Raw genomic sequence first — 19184 nt, 5'->3', positions numbered from 1 at the left:
GTCACAAACAGGTCGGTAACCAGACAACTCATGCATAGTGTGATATGCACATGCTCTCACTGCCTGGAGAGTGGTTATACTGTTTATCTCTAGTATCTGCAGGTGCTCAGACAGAGCATTTATTGATAAAATGAGTTGTGGTGGGCGCAGGTGTAGGATGCTAGGCTTGATCAACCAGTTGGCCTTGTTTAGGCTTTTATTTAAAGCAGTTCACTGACTGAACTACATGGCAAAATCCAAAAAAAGAAGGGGAAAAAACATGCTACAAAATCAGGACTGGAACAGAATGAAATTCTGTGTCAACTGTGTTGATGTTTCATCTAATTTCCTCTAGTGTGACAATGGGAATAAATCATTCATGTCCAATTTTCTGAAGTTTCCCTAATATGGGTGTCAATTAGTCGAAGAGTGCTGTGGACACAGCTTTACAGCCTGCAAACTGCGCTGCCGCAGGCAGCACAATGCATTAGCGCACGATGAGCTGTCAGAGAGGATTATTTCAGCCACCACAGCCAGCGAAGGGGGTGGGCACCGCTCTGCTGCACTAAACCAAGGAGAAAGAGTGGGCGGGAGACACAGAAAGGGAGAGAGACACACCGAGGAAAGAGGGAAAGAGAAGAAAGTGTCCGTTACACCGGGTGGATTTTTCCAGAGCACCGATGTTGGAACACTCTTCTGAGCTGGCCCTGGTGCAGAGTCTGTATGCCAACAGCATGCGCTGTCCCCCCTCTGCGGCCGGGATCTCAGTCAGGAATGAGGACCTGCCTATGAGGTACGTTGGGTTGGCCCCTCATTCAAATTTGGGCTAGCTTTTGTGGAGCAGCCCGTATTTGGACTGCCTCTTTGTCTGGGCTGGATATTGTCATAGGATGTATTGTTTCCAGCTGAGTCGTTCTCCCATGCTGTGAGAGTGTGCCTGTGGGCAGGGTAGTGTTCCTCTGGTGCGCCTATATGGTTTTCTTTTTAAACAGGAATCTAGAAGCCATGTTTAAATTGAACGCATTTTATAGTTTATGTCTCCTCAACTTCCCAAGAAAGATGTATCACTAAAATTGAATAAAAATGTACCTCCCTTCTTTATTTTTTCAAACTTCCTCAAGGAATTGTAGATTTGCATGAAATATAAATGTTTAAAAAAAAGGTGGAGGTGTCAGTGATGTAGGTGTTTGTCTTCGAACTGCACGGCCCACTGAAGAAGAGCAGTACGAGTGACTGGATGTCTGCTGAAAGCTGCCCAGGCCTCACTGTGCTGAGCCAGTCAAACACAACTGAAGATATCAATTATCTTTAAATGCAAGAAAAGGAAACATTTACATGTGCATTTGCATACATTCAGTGGAACTTTACACTGATAAGGCAGCGCTATATTTATTTAGTACATCCTGAAACAGTTGATTTCCTCTGCAAAGGAAAGATAAGATGAAGTTCACTCTCTCCATTTTGAGAGCACTTCAGCTGGTCGGCCATTCGACAAATGATTTCATGAAAGGCAGAGCTAAGAATAAGTGCACTTTCAAGTTAAAGGCGTCCTGCTTAAAAACACACGATGTGGCCTCTTTTTTGTTTTTAGTTGAAGCTGGCCTATTTTTACACCTTGTACTTTTTTTTTTTTTATCACGAAAAGGTGCACATTTAAATGCTGGGTGAGTGGGCTCTTCAGCTCCCACTGCATGAGGGAGAAAACATTTGATGTAAACAACAAAAGGATGGCACATGTGGAGGATTATGATAGGATTAGAGTAGTAATCATCTGAGATTAAGAAAGACAGTCTAGTATTAGAAGGTGCCAGCAACTAGACATGACACTAGGCATGTAAAATCCAATCTATTAAACATCTTTTTAGAAAAAACAAATAGTACATACCAACACAGCTGAAATGTGTTGGATGCTGCAGATGCCTCCGTCTTAATGAAACCCGAATCTTCAGAGAGGTTTAGCGTACCTTTTGATATCAGCCCCTTAAGCTAAAGGTGATGCATGTTGCACAGTGGGCTCGTCCGCACTTATGGAAAAAGAGTTTGCATTATCACATTATGCACACAAGCCTCTTTCAGGCACTGTTTAATAGAGCAGACCCGACACTGGTGCCAGGTTGCCTTGAAATTGCTATGGATACAGGGATTAAGTAGGATTTCATAAATAGGATGTTTCTTAATGCTCACTATGAAGAATATTTTAGGACTGTGCAGCTGCTGAAGCAGTAATGAGTGGTTTGATAATTAGGCTAGCCCCCCAACTCGTCTCTCAAACAGCACTTGACAACAGTCCACCTCCCCCCCCCCCCCCCCCCCCCGGGTTTACCTTTCCCTCCACGTGTAGAGGCCTCACCTTGTAAGTCCGGCACAACAAAGGAAGATAGGCTCCCCCTCCCCCCTCTCCCCACCTTCTAGGAGATAACAGTCCAGCACAAAGGGGGAATATGACCTATGACCCTGAAGGGAAGAATGGATGAAGGCAGACAAGAACAGCTACATTTTTACCCATCTAACTTTTTGACTGGGAATTGATTTATGGACCGATCTGCAGTGCAAGGCAATAAACAACCTGGAAATAATCTTATTTATTTAAGTAATCCAATAAAAACAAAAGGCCCGGTTGCCTAATTTAGAGTGCTGGGAAGATATGGAAACAGGAGTGGCATTAGTGTGATTGATAGTAATAGCCTGGATACTATATTTAAACATTTTAAATCGCTCACCAATTGTGATTATTAGATCACTGATTCATTCTCAGATAGAGTCATTTCACAATAAGGCTCGACATGATCTGATTAATACGTTTTTTTGTTTTTTGTAAAAGGGTTGCAGAATGTGGGTCATTATTGGAATGCAATGGCGATGCTAGAGCAGATAAAAGATCGTAAACTAGAAAACAGGTTAGTAAACTCTCCATAGGGCACCACGTGTGGTCTCTAAAGGGACATTGCAGTCATTTAGATAGGGGTATTTAGATTGTTGAGCAACACGCAGCGTGTCTTTCGGACTTTTGTTGACGAGGCCACGCCTCTGCTTTGCTGCAGCTCGGTGTGCAGTGTTGACGGCGGCTCGCCTGAATTTATTTCGCTCGGAGACAGCGAGAGAGAGAGAGAAACAAGAAGGAAGGAATAAGGCGGATACCGGTGCCCTCGCGCTCTCTCTATATATCTCCCTCCCTCCCTCTCTGCAGTTTTAAAGAAGACGCCCCCTCCCAGCACCTGCTCTGCTTCGTCTTCTCGCCGTCTCACAGGAGTTGAGTGGACGTCGCTTTTCGTTGTTTAGACGCTGTGTGTGTTGTTCTTTTTTTTTTTTTTTTGGAGCATGACTTCGGCGTACAACCTGGATTTCCTCCCTCTCACCGAAAGTCGGTTAATGACTTCGAGCGACACAATGTAAGTAAATCAGCTAAAGACATGTGCCGAGTTCTCGCCTCGCCTCTTCAACATCGTAAACACAGACTGGCATTTTTATTTTTTTTTAAGCAGGCGAGGCGAACAAAACAGTTGAGGGCTAGTTGAGTTAGCTAACGCTAGCTAAACGAGCAAACTGGGATGCTAACGTTGCTAATCACGCAAGCGGTGAGGATACGCTCACCTGGAGTTTAAGTTGCTAGCTTAACTTGGGTAATACAGGCATGTGACCACAATAAATTGTAGTTAAGTAAAGTGTGGCCCTGCTGCTAATCTCTTATCTCGTCACTTTGAGTGGAAACGCAGTTTGCTAACAGCGGTACCCGACGCTTGGGCGCGCTACAATAGTCAAGTGACATGTGCTTCCGGAGATCACGTTCAGTATCAGTCCAGAAAAAGAAACCACGTAGCTTTAAAAAAATATGCAAATAAATAAACATGATGCCCATTTTGTGCCCTTTACGTTGCATTAATGGCACAGACATATTTTTTGGTTGTTTGTTTTTGCTCTGACTTCGGGTTACTTCGTTACAGCTGATCAAATTCTCATTTGAAGTGCGGTCGATCGAAACAAACGGTGGATGTTTAGACGATCAATTGTCGGGCTTTGAAAACAAGCGCTTTTAGCAGACGAAGTGTGAGAAGTTGCTTTAAAGTTCCATAACACTATATGTCGTTGCCAAGCCGTTACTAATGTGACTTCAGTTTCTAAAGTCCAGCAGCGTGCGTGAGCCTGTTTGCAGGCAGGATACGGCACACTTACTCCCGGTCCCTCCCTGTGTCTCTTGCTAGCAGCCGAGCCTGCTAACATGGTTAGCTGCAGCTCACATGCATTTGTACCCCCCTCCTCCCGTCCATGTTGGTTATAGAGTGCTGACTTAACGATAGAAAACACGTGGTTTGCTACATTATTGAGCCATTAATGGAAATCTTGTGACGGGGCATGTAAACAAGTGGGAGGAAAGGTATTTATAAAGTACAGAGGTCCATATATAACTCCCCACCCCGAAGGTAGTATCGACACAAAGTCAGCTAATCCTGTTTGACAAAAACATTTCCAAAATCACCGCCTGCTTTACGACACTGTTTAACATTTAAATGTTTGCAATTCCAGCAATGCTCTCTGTAGTTTGCAACAAAATGGCTGTTATTGCATGGTCTCACAAATGAGGAAACTCAACAGCTGAACAAGGATTCTTTAAATGTTTTAATCACGTTATCCTTTGCTTGTTGTGCTTTTTGTTTTTTGCTCTAGAGCAAACTATAAATTAAAAAGATTAAACAAGAAAATATTTTTGCTTCTAGTCTAAAATGTTGCACTATTTCTAAATGATTTGCTGATTGGGTTGTAAAACGCTTCATATTAAGTGGCCTTTTAAGCTTTTAGAAACTTTTTAAACGTGCCAGTAAACTGCAAATATTTACATTTGTGGCTTTGTGTGTTATATAAACTAAACTGATATACTGAGGATCAATGGCCATTTATGTGACAGTGATCGTTGTAGTTCCACCTTTTTGATATCCTGTTTTCTTGTGTAAAATAATGTGTGAATATTGTAAGGGGTTTTCCCCCACTAAATAAATTTCCCTCCATCCATTCTGGGCTTGTGCCAAAGGAAAATGACCAGGGATATGATAAGAAATAACCAGTTCAGCCTTTTTTTTTTTTCTTTTTTTTTTTTCTTCTTCTTTTTGTTTGTCTTTTGTGACTATGTTGACTGCATCTTGACTGATTTTTGTCTAATTGTTGACAGCGAGAATGGCTTTCGGGGCTTAAGCATGATCCTTTGGCAGCCGACACTGCCATAGTGCTATGTCAGTTAGCTAAGTGTCACAGTGATCCCTTTTTGTTGCGGTCAGGGAGTTGTTGATCTGTGTGAAGTCTCGGATCTTGGCGCTGAGTTGGATGGCTGCTCGGGCCAATTGTTCACTCTCCTTGCTGTCAGGGTGCTGGTGGATGAATGCCCTTGTAGCCAGATGTTAAAGGCCAAAAGAAGGACCACTCTGATCTGGATTGTTACTTTTTCCTTTTTTTTTTTTTTTCTTTTTTTTTTTTTGCTACTGCTGCTGTTGCTGCTTGCCTTAGCATGACAGTAACTGCAAGCCTGTCTGTCCTGGAGCCACAAAACACTCAGTGAGATCCTCTATCTCCACTGTGGGGTGGTGTGATCGAAGGTTGAGCAAATTCTTCTGCAAGCTTTGCAAACAAAAGACGTTGAGGCACAGAGTGAGTTGCATAAGACCACAGTCACCCACTATGTCCATGACTCTATCAGTAGTTGGCTCTGAAGTGATTAACAAAGAGGTAAGAGGTCTGTTTAAGCAGAAAACTATGGGATTAGTTAGAGTAATGGATTAGATTAAAGGCATTTGAGAATTACAACCCTCATTTGGTACAACCCTCATCTTTTGCATAGCATTGAGTATCTGTGCTTTAGATAAATTATAAGCTAATGATTGATCTATCAGTGATCACAGTGCAAGTTTGAATTTTGTGCATAATTGGAAGCCTTGTTTTAAAGTATTGTTTCTTCAATGTGCAGTATTTTCTGCAAACTCTCCATTGGAGCCTGTAGGGGTGAAACTGAGACTGAAACGGAAACACGTCTGCAATATTGTACAACGATAGTGCTATTAATATTAGTTAAACCATACTAGTGAAAGCTGTGATTTATTTATTTTTTTTTCAAGATCATTTCCACAATTACTGAAGTGGAAATGTTTACATTAATGGCGTGTGTGGGTTTGTTTTTGTTTTTTAGTTCATGAGAACACACAAAAAAGCCGTATTCACCCATCCCCAAACCAAGGTATGGGCCACAATGGTACAGTAGTTGCTCCAGTTATTGTTGCAGTTAAAAAAAAGAAAAAAAAGAAAAAGTAAAGCATTGAAAAATAATGGATTTATCTGATCAGCTTTTAGTGTGGAACTATTTTTGGTGGAAAATATCGCAATTATTGCAATAACACTAAGTGCAATAATCTTTTCTGGCATCGTTGTATTTTTACTCAGTTGTATATAGCATTTGTATTCTATTTTTATCTTATTGTATATTTTATTCTACTGTATATAGTATTTTATTCTATTCTGTACAGTTGTGTGTACTGTATTTATTCTTATTGTATTCTAATTTTTGCTTCATAACTTTTGCACTGTCCACTTCCTGCTGTGACAAAACAAATTTCCCACGTGTGGGACTAATAAAGGTTATCTTATCTTATCACACTGACTAAATTTCTTAAAACCAAAAGGAGGACTTATTAAAGTGTGGGACAAAAAGACGTCTGGCTAGTTTGTACATAAATAAGCTAAAGCTGAGTTAAGCAGACTAGCATTTCTGGTACCAAGGCAAATATCTGTTATTTCAGACATGTTCCGACATCTCGGGACAGCCCTGACAAACGCTGGCACCTTTCTCCCAAGCTTTAGCAGTATTTTAATTTAAAAAATGAGCAGTTGTACTCGGACTGTCAGTGACCTGATCTAACCACTGAAATTGATGTGACTATATTCTGTAACTAATCTGACATGTGTGCTTTTGATGTACACACATTTCAGTTATGGGCTTTTGGTAACTGTTTATCAGATAGCTAGAAATAACAGGAAGATAGTCTTGTCCCAGCAAAGGTAACAATGCCTTATCTATATGTGGAACGGTTGAGCTTACATGCTCCTCCTCAGAGGCCCATTTTGAACAAGGAAGAACCCTGAACGGGTAATTCCCCATCCCACGTAAGCAGGAACATCAGTAGTAGCAGTGCATTTGTGTTCGACCTTCTATGCTCTATTTTGATGATGATGATAATTTAAAAAAAAAAGAAAAAAGAACAGGTTGGATAATTAAAACGAGTTTTATCTCAATCAAAGCTGTTCTGTTTTCTGTTACAGGTTAGTGTAATGAATGTCAGAGTAAGTCACCACATTCAGGCAAATTGATTGTGCTTGATTGCTGCATTTAGTTGGCTGTTGGTCTCTTCACTTGAGACTAATTGCTGACGCTCTGTCTGACACTAACTGAGGAGAGTTTGTAGTTGCTCGTTTTGACTGTTCATGCAAGCTTTACTTTAGCATCGCCATCTATAACCGCTGGGGACTCTTGGTGTGATTATGTAGCTAATGGGGCGGGCCTTGTCATCAGATGCTGGCCGTCTGTTAACACGCAGCCCACTCAGAGGCTGATTGAACACGTCCGTCTTCATCAGGGCAAATGCAACAATGAAATTAGGCCATTTTGAGATGAATTGGAGTTAATGCCAGGAGGAAAAAAAAGATTTCAATAATTTTCTCATCAGAACCACAGTGTGCTGATTAGGTCAGCCACTTGGTATGGAAATCAAATGACACACAGTTCTCCTGTTTCTGCCTTGAAGTTGTAAAACAATTTTTTGTTTGTTTGGGACCAAAAACAAGGAGTTGTATTGATTTTTGATAACAACAGTTATTCTGTAAATCCTGTTGTCTGTGGCCAGTCTTTTAAGTTGCATCTTCAAGCTGTCAGGAGTTTTTATTTTTTTTCCCCCAGGCTCATTATACTTTATTGAAGCTATCAAAGAATATTCTGCCTTTTTTTTTTTTTTCTTTTCTTTCTAGTGTTAGGGAAAATAAATGGAGTTGAGCGAGAGAGAGAGAGAGAGAGACTTTGTTCTACTTGACAGCTGTCAGAGATATTACTGAGGCATTAGAGGCATTCTGTGTCTCATTGAATCAGCTTATAAGGCCACTGGTTTCCTAAAAGGAAAAAACGGCTCACGATTTTTTTTTTTTTCTTTAAGGGTATTACTAGCAAACAGCTGTTTCAGTCGACTGATTTCTCTCTTTTCTTTGACGCAGCATGTTCTTTGTGTGAACCTTGACTTTAATACTTTATTGGGGATAAAATAAAGTGGCATGCTGCTGATTACCAGGTGATGAAATGAGTTTGGTCTGTCATTTAAACGGGAAGAGACTCATGGCAATTTGTAACATGTCTTTAGTAAGACTTGATCAATATTTTTATTAAAGCAACATTGTGATAGTTTGACATTGAATGTACCACGTTAGTGATTTTCTAGTAATGATAAAATGCTAGCTGGTATTTATTTTTAATGATTGATAATAGCAGGTAGTGAGATTGGTTTCCATCAGCAATGGTGGGGGGGAAAAAACTCTACATCATGTGACATTTGGTGTTGCTGTGACCCTCCTGAGGGTTTTGGAATGAGTAATGTCCACAACCACGAGTATAACCAGGCAAATTGGCTGGCCTTCTATTATGGGCACAGGAAAAGGTGTCGCTGGCATACTTGCGCGGTCAGAGCTCACCAACAGGACAGACACATGGTCTAGATAAATCACCTGTTTTTATGGGTGGCGCAGCAGTGGGCATGCAACTGCCGTGGCTCTGGATGGCTCGTCAGCTGCTGCAGGGTGTCTTGGAGCGCGACGAGCTGCCACAACGCAGGGCTGTTTGTGGAAGCTCAGCAAAAGACTTCATCACTGCCGTCTGGGAATACTCTGGCAGGTGGTGCTGGGAGCGGAGCTGGGCAGTACTGACAGAATCAATTGCAGTATTTATTTTAACCGGTACACTTGGAGTAAAGTATCGACATTTTGTGTAGGTCTAATAGTTTAATACAATGTTTAAGTGTCTGACATAACTAGCTTATTATAGTTACAGCCAAAAACCGAAACCATGTCTGAAAAGGCATCAAAATAGAAACTTGACTCTGAGAAGAAAAATAAAACTTTGTACTTGGTAAATTAAATAAAATGAATATATACAGTGAAGGACTTTGAATTTAGTCTTGTCCCAGTTTGATTAAATTTTTCCACACAACATACCTGAGGTGGTCCACCTGCTGAGGCTTGGGATCACTACATGACAAAGTCAACAACACCCACAACGTTGTCTTATATTGCATGTTTTGAACTTGATAAATTTTAGTGAAATTCAGCTCAGCCTCTGCTTGTCTCAACAAACACACAGATAACAGCAAAGATGATGGCGTCATAGGTGCAATTTACACTTGAGCTGCAACCTTGAGACGGCAAACAAAGATTGTTTCCCGTTTTCACAATCTAAAGCTGTGCAACACAGAAGTGGGAAAAAATGTTTTTTTTTTTTTTCCCTTCTATCAACAACCAACTTGTTTTAAAACTGTGTGGCAACAGTGCATGTTAAACAAGTTGTTTAATTTGCCAAAATCTTCAAAACTGTCAAAAGCTTTGCAGCAGGCTGACAGCTGCACCACCCAAATTGCAGTAGCTTTGAAAAAACTTGAGTTTTGGCAATTCACACAAATCAAAATGTACAATGAGCCTGAGAAACTTTTGATCTTGGGGTGGTCAGTGTTCAGGTTGACACTTTGTAATCTAAAGCAGGCTGGATGATGTGATCAATAAGTGGGAAAACACAGCTGCTTATGTAGATATGCTGTAGATAATGGTGTTTGCTGTAGATTTTGTCATCATAAGGTGAGCGCGTGGCTCTTGCTCTTTGTACGTGGCATTGCATCAACTTTGCGTTTACCCTTCATCCATATTTCTTGTGGACTTCAAAGGAGTATAACAGGAATAACCACTCATCTGTGTCTGCACCTGTCTCTGTCCACAACATGGTTAAAGAGCAGCTTAAGATAGATGATCTTCTTCTGGGTGCTCTGACAAATTCAGAGCTATTTACCATTTGTAAGTTGTAAAATGGCACATCCTTGTAAAATCTACATTTAAAAGCGTTTTTATTTTTGACGCTGTAGCTGCCCAATGAATCAAATTTTAACTCCAGTTACTGTTTTCTTTGGCTTTCAGTCAGTATTAAAACAAGGTAATTGGGATTAAAATGCCTATTGTCACATTCGGTTTAACAAGTATGGTCTTGTTTGGTCTTCAAGTGCCCCACTTTTTGCTGCTCCCAGGGCCCAAATTGTCTGAATGACTATTTAAATGGAAAAAATTATGCTATTTTTTTTCTGATAGCATAATTGTGTTAAATAATCATGATTTTAATTTTTGCCATAATCAAGCAACCTTAATTAGCATGGTATAAACAATGTTGCTGTGCCTGTCATACCGATAGCAGTAATTAAAGTTACAAAGTCTGTCTGAATGTCTTGATTTTTCTGGTGTTGCTCCCACTACAGTAAAGTTGATGAAATTTGAATATGTATTTGTTTTTAAAAAAAAAAAAAAACATTTAGGAAAAAAATGCCAACAGTGGTATGTCTTTACTTAATGCCCCAGTTCTTCTGACCTTATTGGACCCACGGTGAATGGATATCAGCTACATGTTTATTTGGGTTTTATACCAACAGGTTTTTGTTTTGCAAAACAGCTCTGCAGCATATGACACCACTTTAAACTGGTTTATACGTGCAAATGTAAATACTTAGTTCGCAGCAGTCACCTTTGTAATATTCATAGGTGACTGTACAGTTGTCAGCTCGGTTATGCTGTATGATGCAACATCATCTTGAAGCAGACAGTTTCATAATAGATTTTGTTTACTTGAATTTTACTTCCTTGAATAATGTCCTAATGTGTATACTAAAAATGCAGCAGAATCATGCCTGAAGAATGTATTCTCACAGTCGCATAGCAGAAGAGCTATGCACAGCTGCAGTGGCTTTGAGAGTTTAATGAATGTAAAGGAGACGGTGTCATATGCAGCCTTCATGTTTTTGAATTCTGACACAAATCCAGTATTTTCAAGTGAGGTTTTCTCTGTGCTGTGAGATCTGAGCAAAGTGCCCATGGCAAAATGGCGTCGGAATGCCACTGGCAGAAATGGACAAATGGTGTCACACACCAGTACTGTGGCCTTAGCAGACGTAGCCTTCGACGTGTTCCAGTGCGTCTGTATGACTTGGTCCATTGTGCCGCAGAGGAACGGTGAATAGTGTTCTCCGGCATGGGGGAACAATATGTGATTGTTCCCCTGCTGTGGCAAAGAAGCTGTAGGTTACTCTCTGTACCATCGCCAAAGCGCCTGAGGAGGAGATGCACTGCAAAATCTCGGCCTGCTAACCACCGATTCTTGGAAGTTTAGAGCTTTGCGGTGCTGTTTTTGAGTAGCTGTTACATGCTAGTGGGAGGGGCCACTATCCCCTCTTTTGGAGAAGAGGTTTTTGTTTCACAGTAGTTCCTTTTGTTTTTTTTTGTTTGTTTGTTGTTTTTTTTTCCCTCTGGGAAAATTGTTTGTCATCATTCAAATGTATTGAAAGCCTTCAGAGGGAAGGGGCAAGGGCTAATTTGGAGGTGTGGAGTTGGATTTCGGGAGGAACACGAGCAGAAGTGTGATTTGTTAGCATGTCATTTAAGTCCCTCAAGGAGTTTGGTGTTTCTGCTGAACGGCTGGGTTCATTTTGCAAGAGATGGATGACTCGTGTTCAGAGGTTTGTGTGCAAAATAGTTATTTTAAATGTGCAAACATTCATATACTTTTTTGTGAGATTAGTACCACGGTGTTGTCCCCCCCCCCCCCCCCCCCCCCCCCCCCCTTGTTTGAAATATTACATATCTGTAGTGTGCGTTGGAAGTCTTAACCTGTTGCAAGTTATTTCTTTTCCTGTGAAGGGCTGTTACTTCACCCTCATTCATAATTTCCAGCGCCTCTACCCCTGTCAGGAACAGTTTGTGTGTTTGATTCTGTGTGAGAGTGAGACAAAGATGCTGTAGTCACAGGTACACTGGTGGGTATTGATTCTCTGTCCCCAAAGCTTTCCCCAGAGGAAGCTGGCAATAATTTGTAAATGATATATTGTTTCAGCTTGCACTTGAGTAAACGCGTGTTTAAACGGTCACACTGCAAAATCATTTGACTTTTTGGTAGGAATTCTGAAAATGCAATACACACTTTTTTTATTTTTTATTTTTATTTATAATACTAAAAACACAGTGTAACCTATTTATTAAATCTTGGTTTTGTCTCAGTATGTTTAGGTGAATGTTAAAAAAATAAAAGAGATGGTGTAACTTTTTTTTCTTTTTCTTTTAAAAAAAAAAAAAAAAAGGAAAAAAAAAAACTATAAACAGATATACATACATGGTGTATATGCACCATCTAACAGTTGGCGCCAAGAATATCCTGTCACGTGCTTCTAAATTAAATGACCTTAATGACTTTCTAAACTTCAGCCTCTAGAAGAAAGCAGCATTATGGCTGTTTAAATCTGCCTGAACTACTGGCACTATTGTGACATTGCCTTTTTTCTGGAAGAATAACTCATTGAAGCTGATCATTTGCTCAGGCCCTTTCTGTGCCACTCTAAAATTTGCATTAGATATTTATTGTAGGGATGGGAATTGATAAGAATTTAGCAATTCCACTATCGATATCACTAATTAGATTCCTTATTGATTGTCATCAGGTTCTCTTTGGCTTAGTTTTGAGAGTGAAAACCGTTGCTTAAGCAGCAATAAAGAAATTACATTCATGCAACTTAATTACATGATGTGGGTCAAATGTTCAAAGAGGTATTTCCTCTTTGTAATCAGTGTTGGAGTCTTTACTCAAAAACGTCATTGTTACACATATTACACAGAACACTTTTCTTAAAAGTAATGCAGTACATTACTTAATTACTCCCGAGAGTAATTTGTTATACAACTGATTACATTACTTTCATGTTACTCAGTGCATTTCAGCTATTTTAATGTTTCATAATCACCATTTAACAATACAAACCTGAGGCTACAACCCCACACACCAATACAAATCTGTAATGAGGGCACATCTCTAAGATTTTTCTCTTAATAGAATACAAAGTGATTCTGCTTTAGAAACGTGAACGGGTAGAAAGGGAGGCTGCTCATGTGCTTGTTGCCTGTTGAAGCTAAGGGTCTGGCAGCTGGGGTAGGTATTCACTCGGCTTTCACTATGGGTTCTTGGCTAGCTTAGCAATAGCATGCTGTTTTGGCAGATGCTTGCAAAGAACCAAAGTTGTGTTAGCAGTATTATGCAGTTATTTCAGTCCTGCATACATTTGTCCACCATTTATCTTGTCCTTTCGTGCAATTTAAAAAAAAAAAAAAAAAAAAAAAAAGGTGCATATCCATCCTCTAGACCAGTGGTTCCCAACCTTTTTTGCTGCCCCCCCCCCCCCCCCCCTTTGTTTTACACGAAAAATGTTCGTGGGTTTTTTTTTTTTGTTTTTTCCCCTGTGTAATAATATTCAACATTGCTATCGATACATTTCTCAAATGCCTCTCTGTGCAAAATGGGTTCAAAAACATAAACAACTGTGGGATACTGTTAGTCTGTGATTTGAACTGGGGGAACAAATCGTGGCAGGATCAGCCTGATATTATTTGGATCCCACTAACTTTACTGTATAAAGAGCTCACATCTCCAAAATGTCAGGAGTAGTTAGTCTTTACAAGAAGTGTTTGTGAACTAAAAATCAAGAATGTGGGATACTGTTTGTCCGTGATTTGAAGAGCCCAGCGCGTGCTCCCGACGCAAGGGAAACTAATTCTGTCACAGAGACCTACCTTGGCACTTGTGTAGGTGAAGCCAAAGGGAAGATGTGCTTCATCACATTTTCTAGCATTTGGCTTGGAAGTAAGTTGGTTTGAAAACATATTTGGCGATGCTTCATCTCCAGCTTTCCGTTTGTGTGGGAGCCCCGTCAAAAACCTGTCAATGATGCTAGCAGTGTCCAAGGGTTCATTTTAGTTTTTTCTTACTGCCCCCCCCCCCCCCCCCCCCCCCCCCCCAGGGGGGCGGGCCCCACACTTTGGGAACCTCTGCTCTAGACAGTGTCACTATTGCTTGCAAACAGAAATCAGCTGGTTGTAGTGAGTGTGAGAGCAGATAAGGGGGATCCATGGGAAGAACACACAATTCCAAGAAATGGGACTACTAGGAACCGGTTTTCTGCAAGAACCTGTTCTTAATTCCCATCCCCATTTATCATTATGTGACTCATTCCTTTAAGCTAAGCATGAAAATGAAATGAAATTGTTAGCTGCCAAACCGGACAGTACTTAGATGTGAGTGCAAGTAGTTCTAAACCAGATAATGGTAATTGTTCCTTTACTTTTCGTGACCTACTGAAGCAGTATGGTTATGATATTAAATTTGTTTAACCTCTGGCATACACATTACAAAAATTGTTTTTCATTTCTTTCTCTCTTTTTTTTTTTTCTCTTTCTTTTTCTTCTTAGCAACGGCAGCAGCAGCAAGATGAACGGGTCGCTGGAGCACTTGGACCAGCCAGACCCTGACTCCATCAAGATGTTTGTTGGACAGATCCCCCGCTCCTGGTCAGAAACAGAACTTAAAGAGCTATTTGAGCCCTTTGGAGCCGTGCACCAGATAAACATTCTTCGTGATCGCACTCAGAATCCTCCTCAGAGCAAAGGTACAGTCTGGGTGAAAGGTTCACTTTCAGGAATAATTTGTTCTACTACCTTGCAGACAAAATTTCTCCTTAGTGATTTAGATTTCAATATAAACGATCTGGCATATAATAATTTTATTTTAATTGAAAACATTGGATTATGTATCCATCCAGATTATCTTTAAAATCCTGTTTTGTTTGTTTTGCCATATGTGAGGAGTGCACCAGTTGCTAGTGGGGAAAACTAGTATAGCATCTAGCATGCTAACAGCAGTCTGCAGGTATTTGAGGCGTGCATTGCAATCTGTTTAAATGAAGTGACACAACTGAAAAGCTCAGATGATACTTTCAGTTTCTCTATTGTTCACTTTCACTCTATATACCATCTCTAATAAGAGATGGACACTAATTAGGTGTGAAACTTTCTGGAAAACCTTCATTGCTCATAGATAAAAACAACTTGGTCTCTTAGTTGGTGCAAACCCCCTTCTCTCCTCATCTGCTTTCAGATTTTAGCACTTAGGCAATGCACTGCCTGTCTGCACATGCAGTGCAGCTGTGTTTGTGTTAGATCACCTCATATGCAAGCAGTTTTTTATTTCAGGGTTAAATAATCTTTTTTTAAATATTCATATATTCTAAATTTCCTCTTCTTTGTACAATGCAGCTTTAGAAGCAGCATTGTACAAAGGGAGTGTTACTTGACTGCAATTTTCCATTAAGACATCCATCGATGCGCTCACCTTAGAAATGGTGCTCGAGTTGAGCGATTCAGTTTAGGCTGCAATTAGAGGAGACGGTGAAGTGGAAGCCTGCTGTCTGCAGAGAGCTGCAAAGTGCCACTGGAAGTGCTCAGTCTCCCGTAACTAACTGCAGGTGAATAAAGTAACGACAGTTTCCTTGATGTAACTGTCCTGGGTCACCCAAATCTCAGTTCCCTTGATGGTTGGATGATTCGCTGTAGCTAAAGGCGCTAAACCACTCTTGGCTTTTAATGTGGTGGGAATATACTTGATGCTAAGCTTGAGTCTAAAAGGAACCATATTTGTGCTACCAGACACCGCCCTGGCAATCCAGGCCAGATGTAGTTGTTGTGAGGTGTTTGTTATGAATCACTGACACTACCTCGCTGATCGTGTGTGTGTGTTGCTGTTAACAAGCCAAAGACAGGTTGACAACAGTTGCACCGTCTGGAGAGATAAATGTCTTTCTGGGATCTCCTTTTCTAGTATTCTTGTAAACATCGGCTGCACAACTGTAATTTAAAAACAAAAAGGTTATATTATCTTGTAATGTGCAGACATTCTGTCTCAATTCGTTGCAGAAGTGGGTTTTTTAATTAATGAGTGTAACTTATCCTGTCTTGTGTTTTTTCTGGGTTCAGAGCAATATAGCAACAAAATAAGCTTGCAGAGCAGGAAAGATGCTAAATAGATGAAAATAAACTTGTGACATGGCATTTATTATATCTGCACTAAATTCAGACATATCACAATTTCACCATTTGTTCTGAAAGAGCCTTGAGTATCAAACATGTGACCTGACATGGATATCTTTTGACTGGCAACAACTGCAGTGAAATGTGTAACTTTCTACATGTTAGAAATTGCACTTATCACTTTATCTGTTTGTGTTAATTTTTAATTTATTTATTTTTTGAATAGATGTCTTACCTTAAAATATAAATACTATTTAAATTAACAGAAAGGGTGGTTATATTGGTCTGGCTCACTTGAGATCAAATTGGGCTGTACGTGGCCCATTGACTAAAGCGAGTTTCAAACCCTGACTTTATTGTGTCAAGGCCAAAACTGCTGGACAGCATGCCACCAGGAGAGCATTTGAATTCCCATGATAAGGGCCTTGGAACAGATGTACACACATGTAACACCACTAAATAATCCTACGAGTGTTTACAGGTGTACCAGAAAGTCCCCAGGGTTCTTATAATGCTGTGTGTGTGTGTGTGTATAAATATACACACAACGCTGTGCAGTTCATTTGGGAGGCTGAAGAGTTCAAAGCTCCTTATTGTTTAAGCAGCACCCCTCCCCTGCTCTATGCAGTGTCAGCTGTGATGGCCTATGGACATGTTAATGTATTCTATTAGATAATCAGGCCTGATCACAGGAGGTTTTTCACCCAGCCAAGTGAAGTTGAATGTGTTTTGCAACAACACCTCTACACTCAGTTTCACTGTAGGCCTCCTTTCACAGTAGTTTTGTTTCCTACTGCAGTTTCATCAATGACCTACTGATAGTCTGGCTGTTGTTTATTTGCATGCCACACAATGCCACTCTCCAACCAACTCTTATATAATCATGTTGCTTTTGTTTAATTTATTTGTTGAAAGTGCTGTAATCCTACTTCCATTTTTGCTTGTTTACTTTGGTGCAGATCAATTGACAAATCACCAGATTTGCACTATTTTTTTTTTCTTTTTTTTCTTTTTTTTTTTTTCTTTTTTAATTTTTTTAGGTCATGCCTACTGCAGGTCATGAAAAAATCATCTGATGACTATCACGCCTCTCCGGATGGTTTATTTAGCTCCAGTATATCAGAGAACGGGCTTAGCAGTAGAGAAAGGGAGAGCTCAGCTGGTTGTGAGAGAGAAGGAGAGAGAGGGAGGGATAGGAGAGTGCAGCTTGATGCATATTAGAGTTCAACAGCCCTCCCCGTGGCCTGGGAGCTCCAGTAACAGCATAATACACACTATGTAGGTCAGAGACGCTGCAGTGCTCCACTTCCCCAGCCCAGTGAAACTGACAGGCTGGAACGCCACTGGCGGTCTACTGGGACGGAAGGATGAGAGGCTTTTTTTTTTTTTTTTTCCCCTCTCCTCCCCTCCTAACGCTCTTTTCTTCATTCCCCTCCCCCACAAACTCTCTCCTCCCATGGTTTCTCTTCCTTGCTCTCTCCCACTCCCTCTTGTTTCTTTGTGCTGTTTTCATGCCTCATGTTTATATGTATGCACACATGTATGGGACTGGATTCTTATGTAATGCAGCAATATACTCAATGTAATGTGTTGGCCTGGGCTGAGTTGACCTGCCGACTGCACATCAGTGCCTCCTGACAGCCGTCTAACCCTGTGGTACTCTCTCTGGTTGTGTCACAGCCTTCAGCTGTCTCATTACTCCTTTGTCCTCGCTGCCAGCTCCTACATGGTGTATGTGCACCATCTAACAGTTGGCGCTAAGAATATCCTGTCACGTGCTTCTAAAATATGATATGTTGTGAAAGTACTTTCATCCATTTAGCATCTTTCCTGTTCTGCAGCAGTCATGGTATTACATTTAATGTCTGTGTGCTGTGTTTTTAATGCAGTTTTGTCTCCTCCCTCCCTCCACCCATTGTTTGTCCCTATTTTTTTATTTTTTTTTATTTTTTCTTTTCACTCTGCAGGATGCTGTTTTGTAACTTTTTATACAAGAAAAGCTGCACTGGAGGCCCAGAATGCACTGCACAACATAAAGACCTTAAGTGGGGTGAGTAGGCACAGCATGGGCTGCTTTTAGCTGCTTGAGCCCCACTACATCCCCTATGCAGGCTGTGAGCTGTACGCTGGCCGATAATGAGCTCTCGGTTCACTGAACGCCTGTCTAGCCTGAGAAATGTCTCAACCCCCACTATCACTTACGCGACACTTAGGACCGGCCTGAACCTCGGCACACTGAATTGCTAAGCGTGCAGGTATCGGGTAAAGCCTGCTTGACCAGGCTGCAGGTTATTCACTGAGACACAGGACCCGATTGCCACAAAGTGGAACAAATTATTAATGCTTGTATTCATGAATTATTGATGCACATCTACATTTTTATTCCCCAAAATTAGAAGCAGGAAAGGAGCTGAAGGCAAGTTGAAGGCTTTCTTTTCGTCCTTTTTTTTTTTTTTTTTTTTTTCCTCCCTCTCTCCCCCCGTTTTAACAATGCAGCCCGGTGAGACAGAATGTGGTCCCCTAATACTTAACCCGATCTTCTAGTGAGATTAAAGTCCAGCCAACTGGAATAAGTGCAGTGGCTTGTTAAACATCCACAAAACTGTCTTGTCTATACGTCATTCTGTATTGCCAGCTTTCCAATCAATTTAATCTATACCCAACAACCCCAGCTGTCGATGAAACCAATAGTCCAGTCTTTCAGTAAAAAGAGCTACTGTCAGTGCGCTTGCAGGTAAATATTGAACCGAGCTGATAAATGAGTCTCACAGGCTGAGAATAATGTCCTAGCTCTCTTCTCTGGAAGACTATCAATCAGGCAGACATTTCAAACAAAGTGTGGTCTAACGGCTCAGCTCTCAAATCCCATTCCTGAGTCCTACTGTTACTGGCATTGACTGCAGTTGACTGATTTTTGATTTGCGTGATAGAGGAAAAGCTTGTTTCCCTGTTTGTTTTCTCTCCCTTCTGTGCCTCTCTCTACTTGGTCAGTGACGCTAGCCAGTCCCCACACTGAGCAGGCCATCTGTCTGCTTCTCCTT

General features: G+C 40.8%; 1 protein-coding gene across 4 annotated transcripts in view; it reads left to right on the top strand.

Annotated features, from left to right (window-relative positions):
• Positions 1 to 546: 546 nt before the first annotated feature.
• LOC146704837 (CUGBP Elav-like family member 2) overlaps positions 547 to 19184 on the top strand; it is a 31463-nt gene continuing 12825 nt past the window's right edge. For 2 of the 4 annotated variants that reach the window (XM_085462254.1, XM_085462253.1), the window contains exons 1-3: positions 547 to 772; positions 14530 to 14726; positions 18111 to 18193. In XM_085462254.1, coding sequence (XP_085318380.1) covers positions 660 to 772; positions 14530 to 14726; positions 18111 to 18193 — 393 coding nt within the window. In that variant the 5' untranslated portion in view covers positions 547 to 659. Of the gene's footprint in view, positions 773 to 3050; positions 3369 to 5539; positions 5692 to 14529; positions 14727 to 18110; positions 18194 to 19184 lie in introns of those variants that run through there. The other 2 variants (XM_085462255.1, XM_085462256.1) reach the window with 2 other exon arrangements.

The sequence above is a fragment of the Copadichromis virginalis genome, linkage group LG7 (assembly GCF_057382275.1).
Source record: "Copadichromis virginalis isolate Kocher_CV1m ecotype Utaka linkage group LG7, C_Virginalis_male_GT1.1, whole genome shotgun sequence".
Taxonomy (NCBI): Eukaryota; Metazoa; Chordata; class Actinopteri; order Cichliformes; family Cichlidae; genus Copadichromis; species Copadichromis virginalis.
This window is presented reverse-complemented; position numbering and strand designations above follow the sequence as displayed.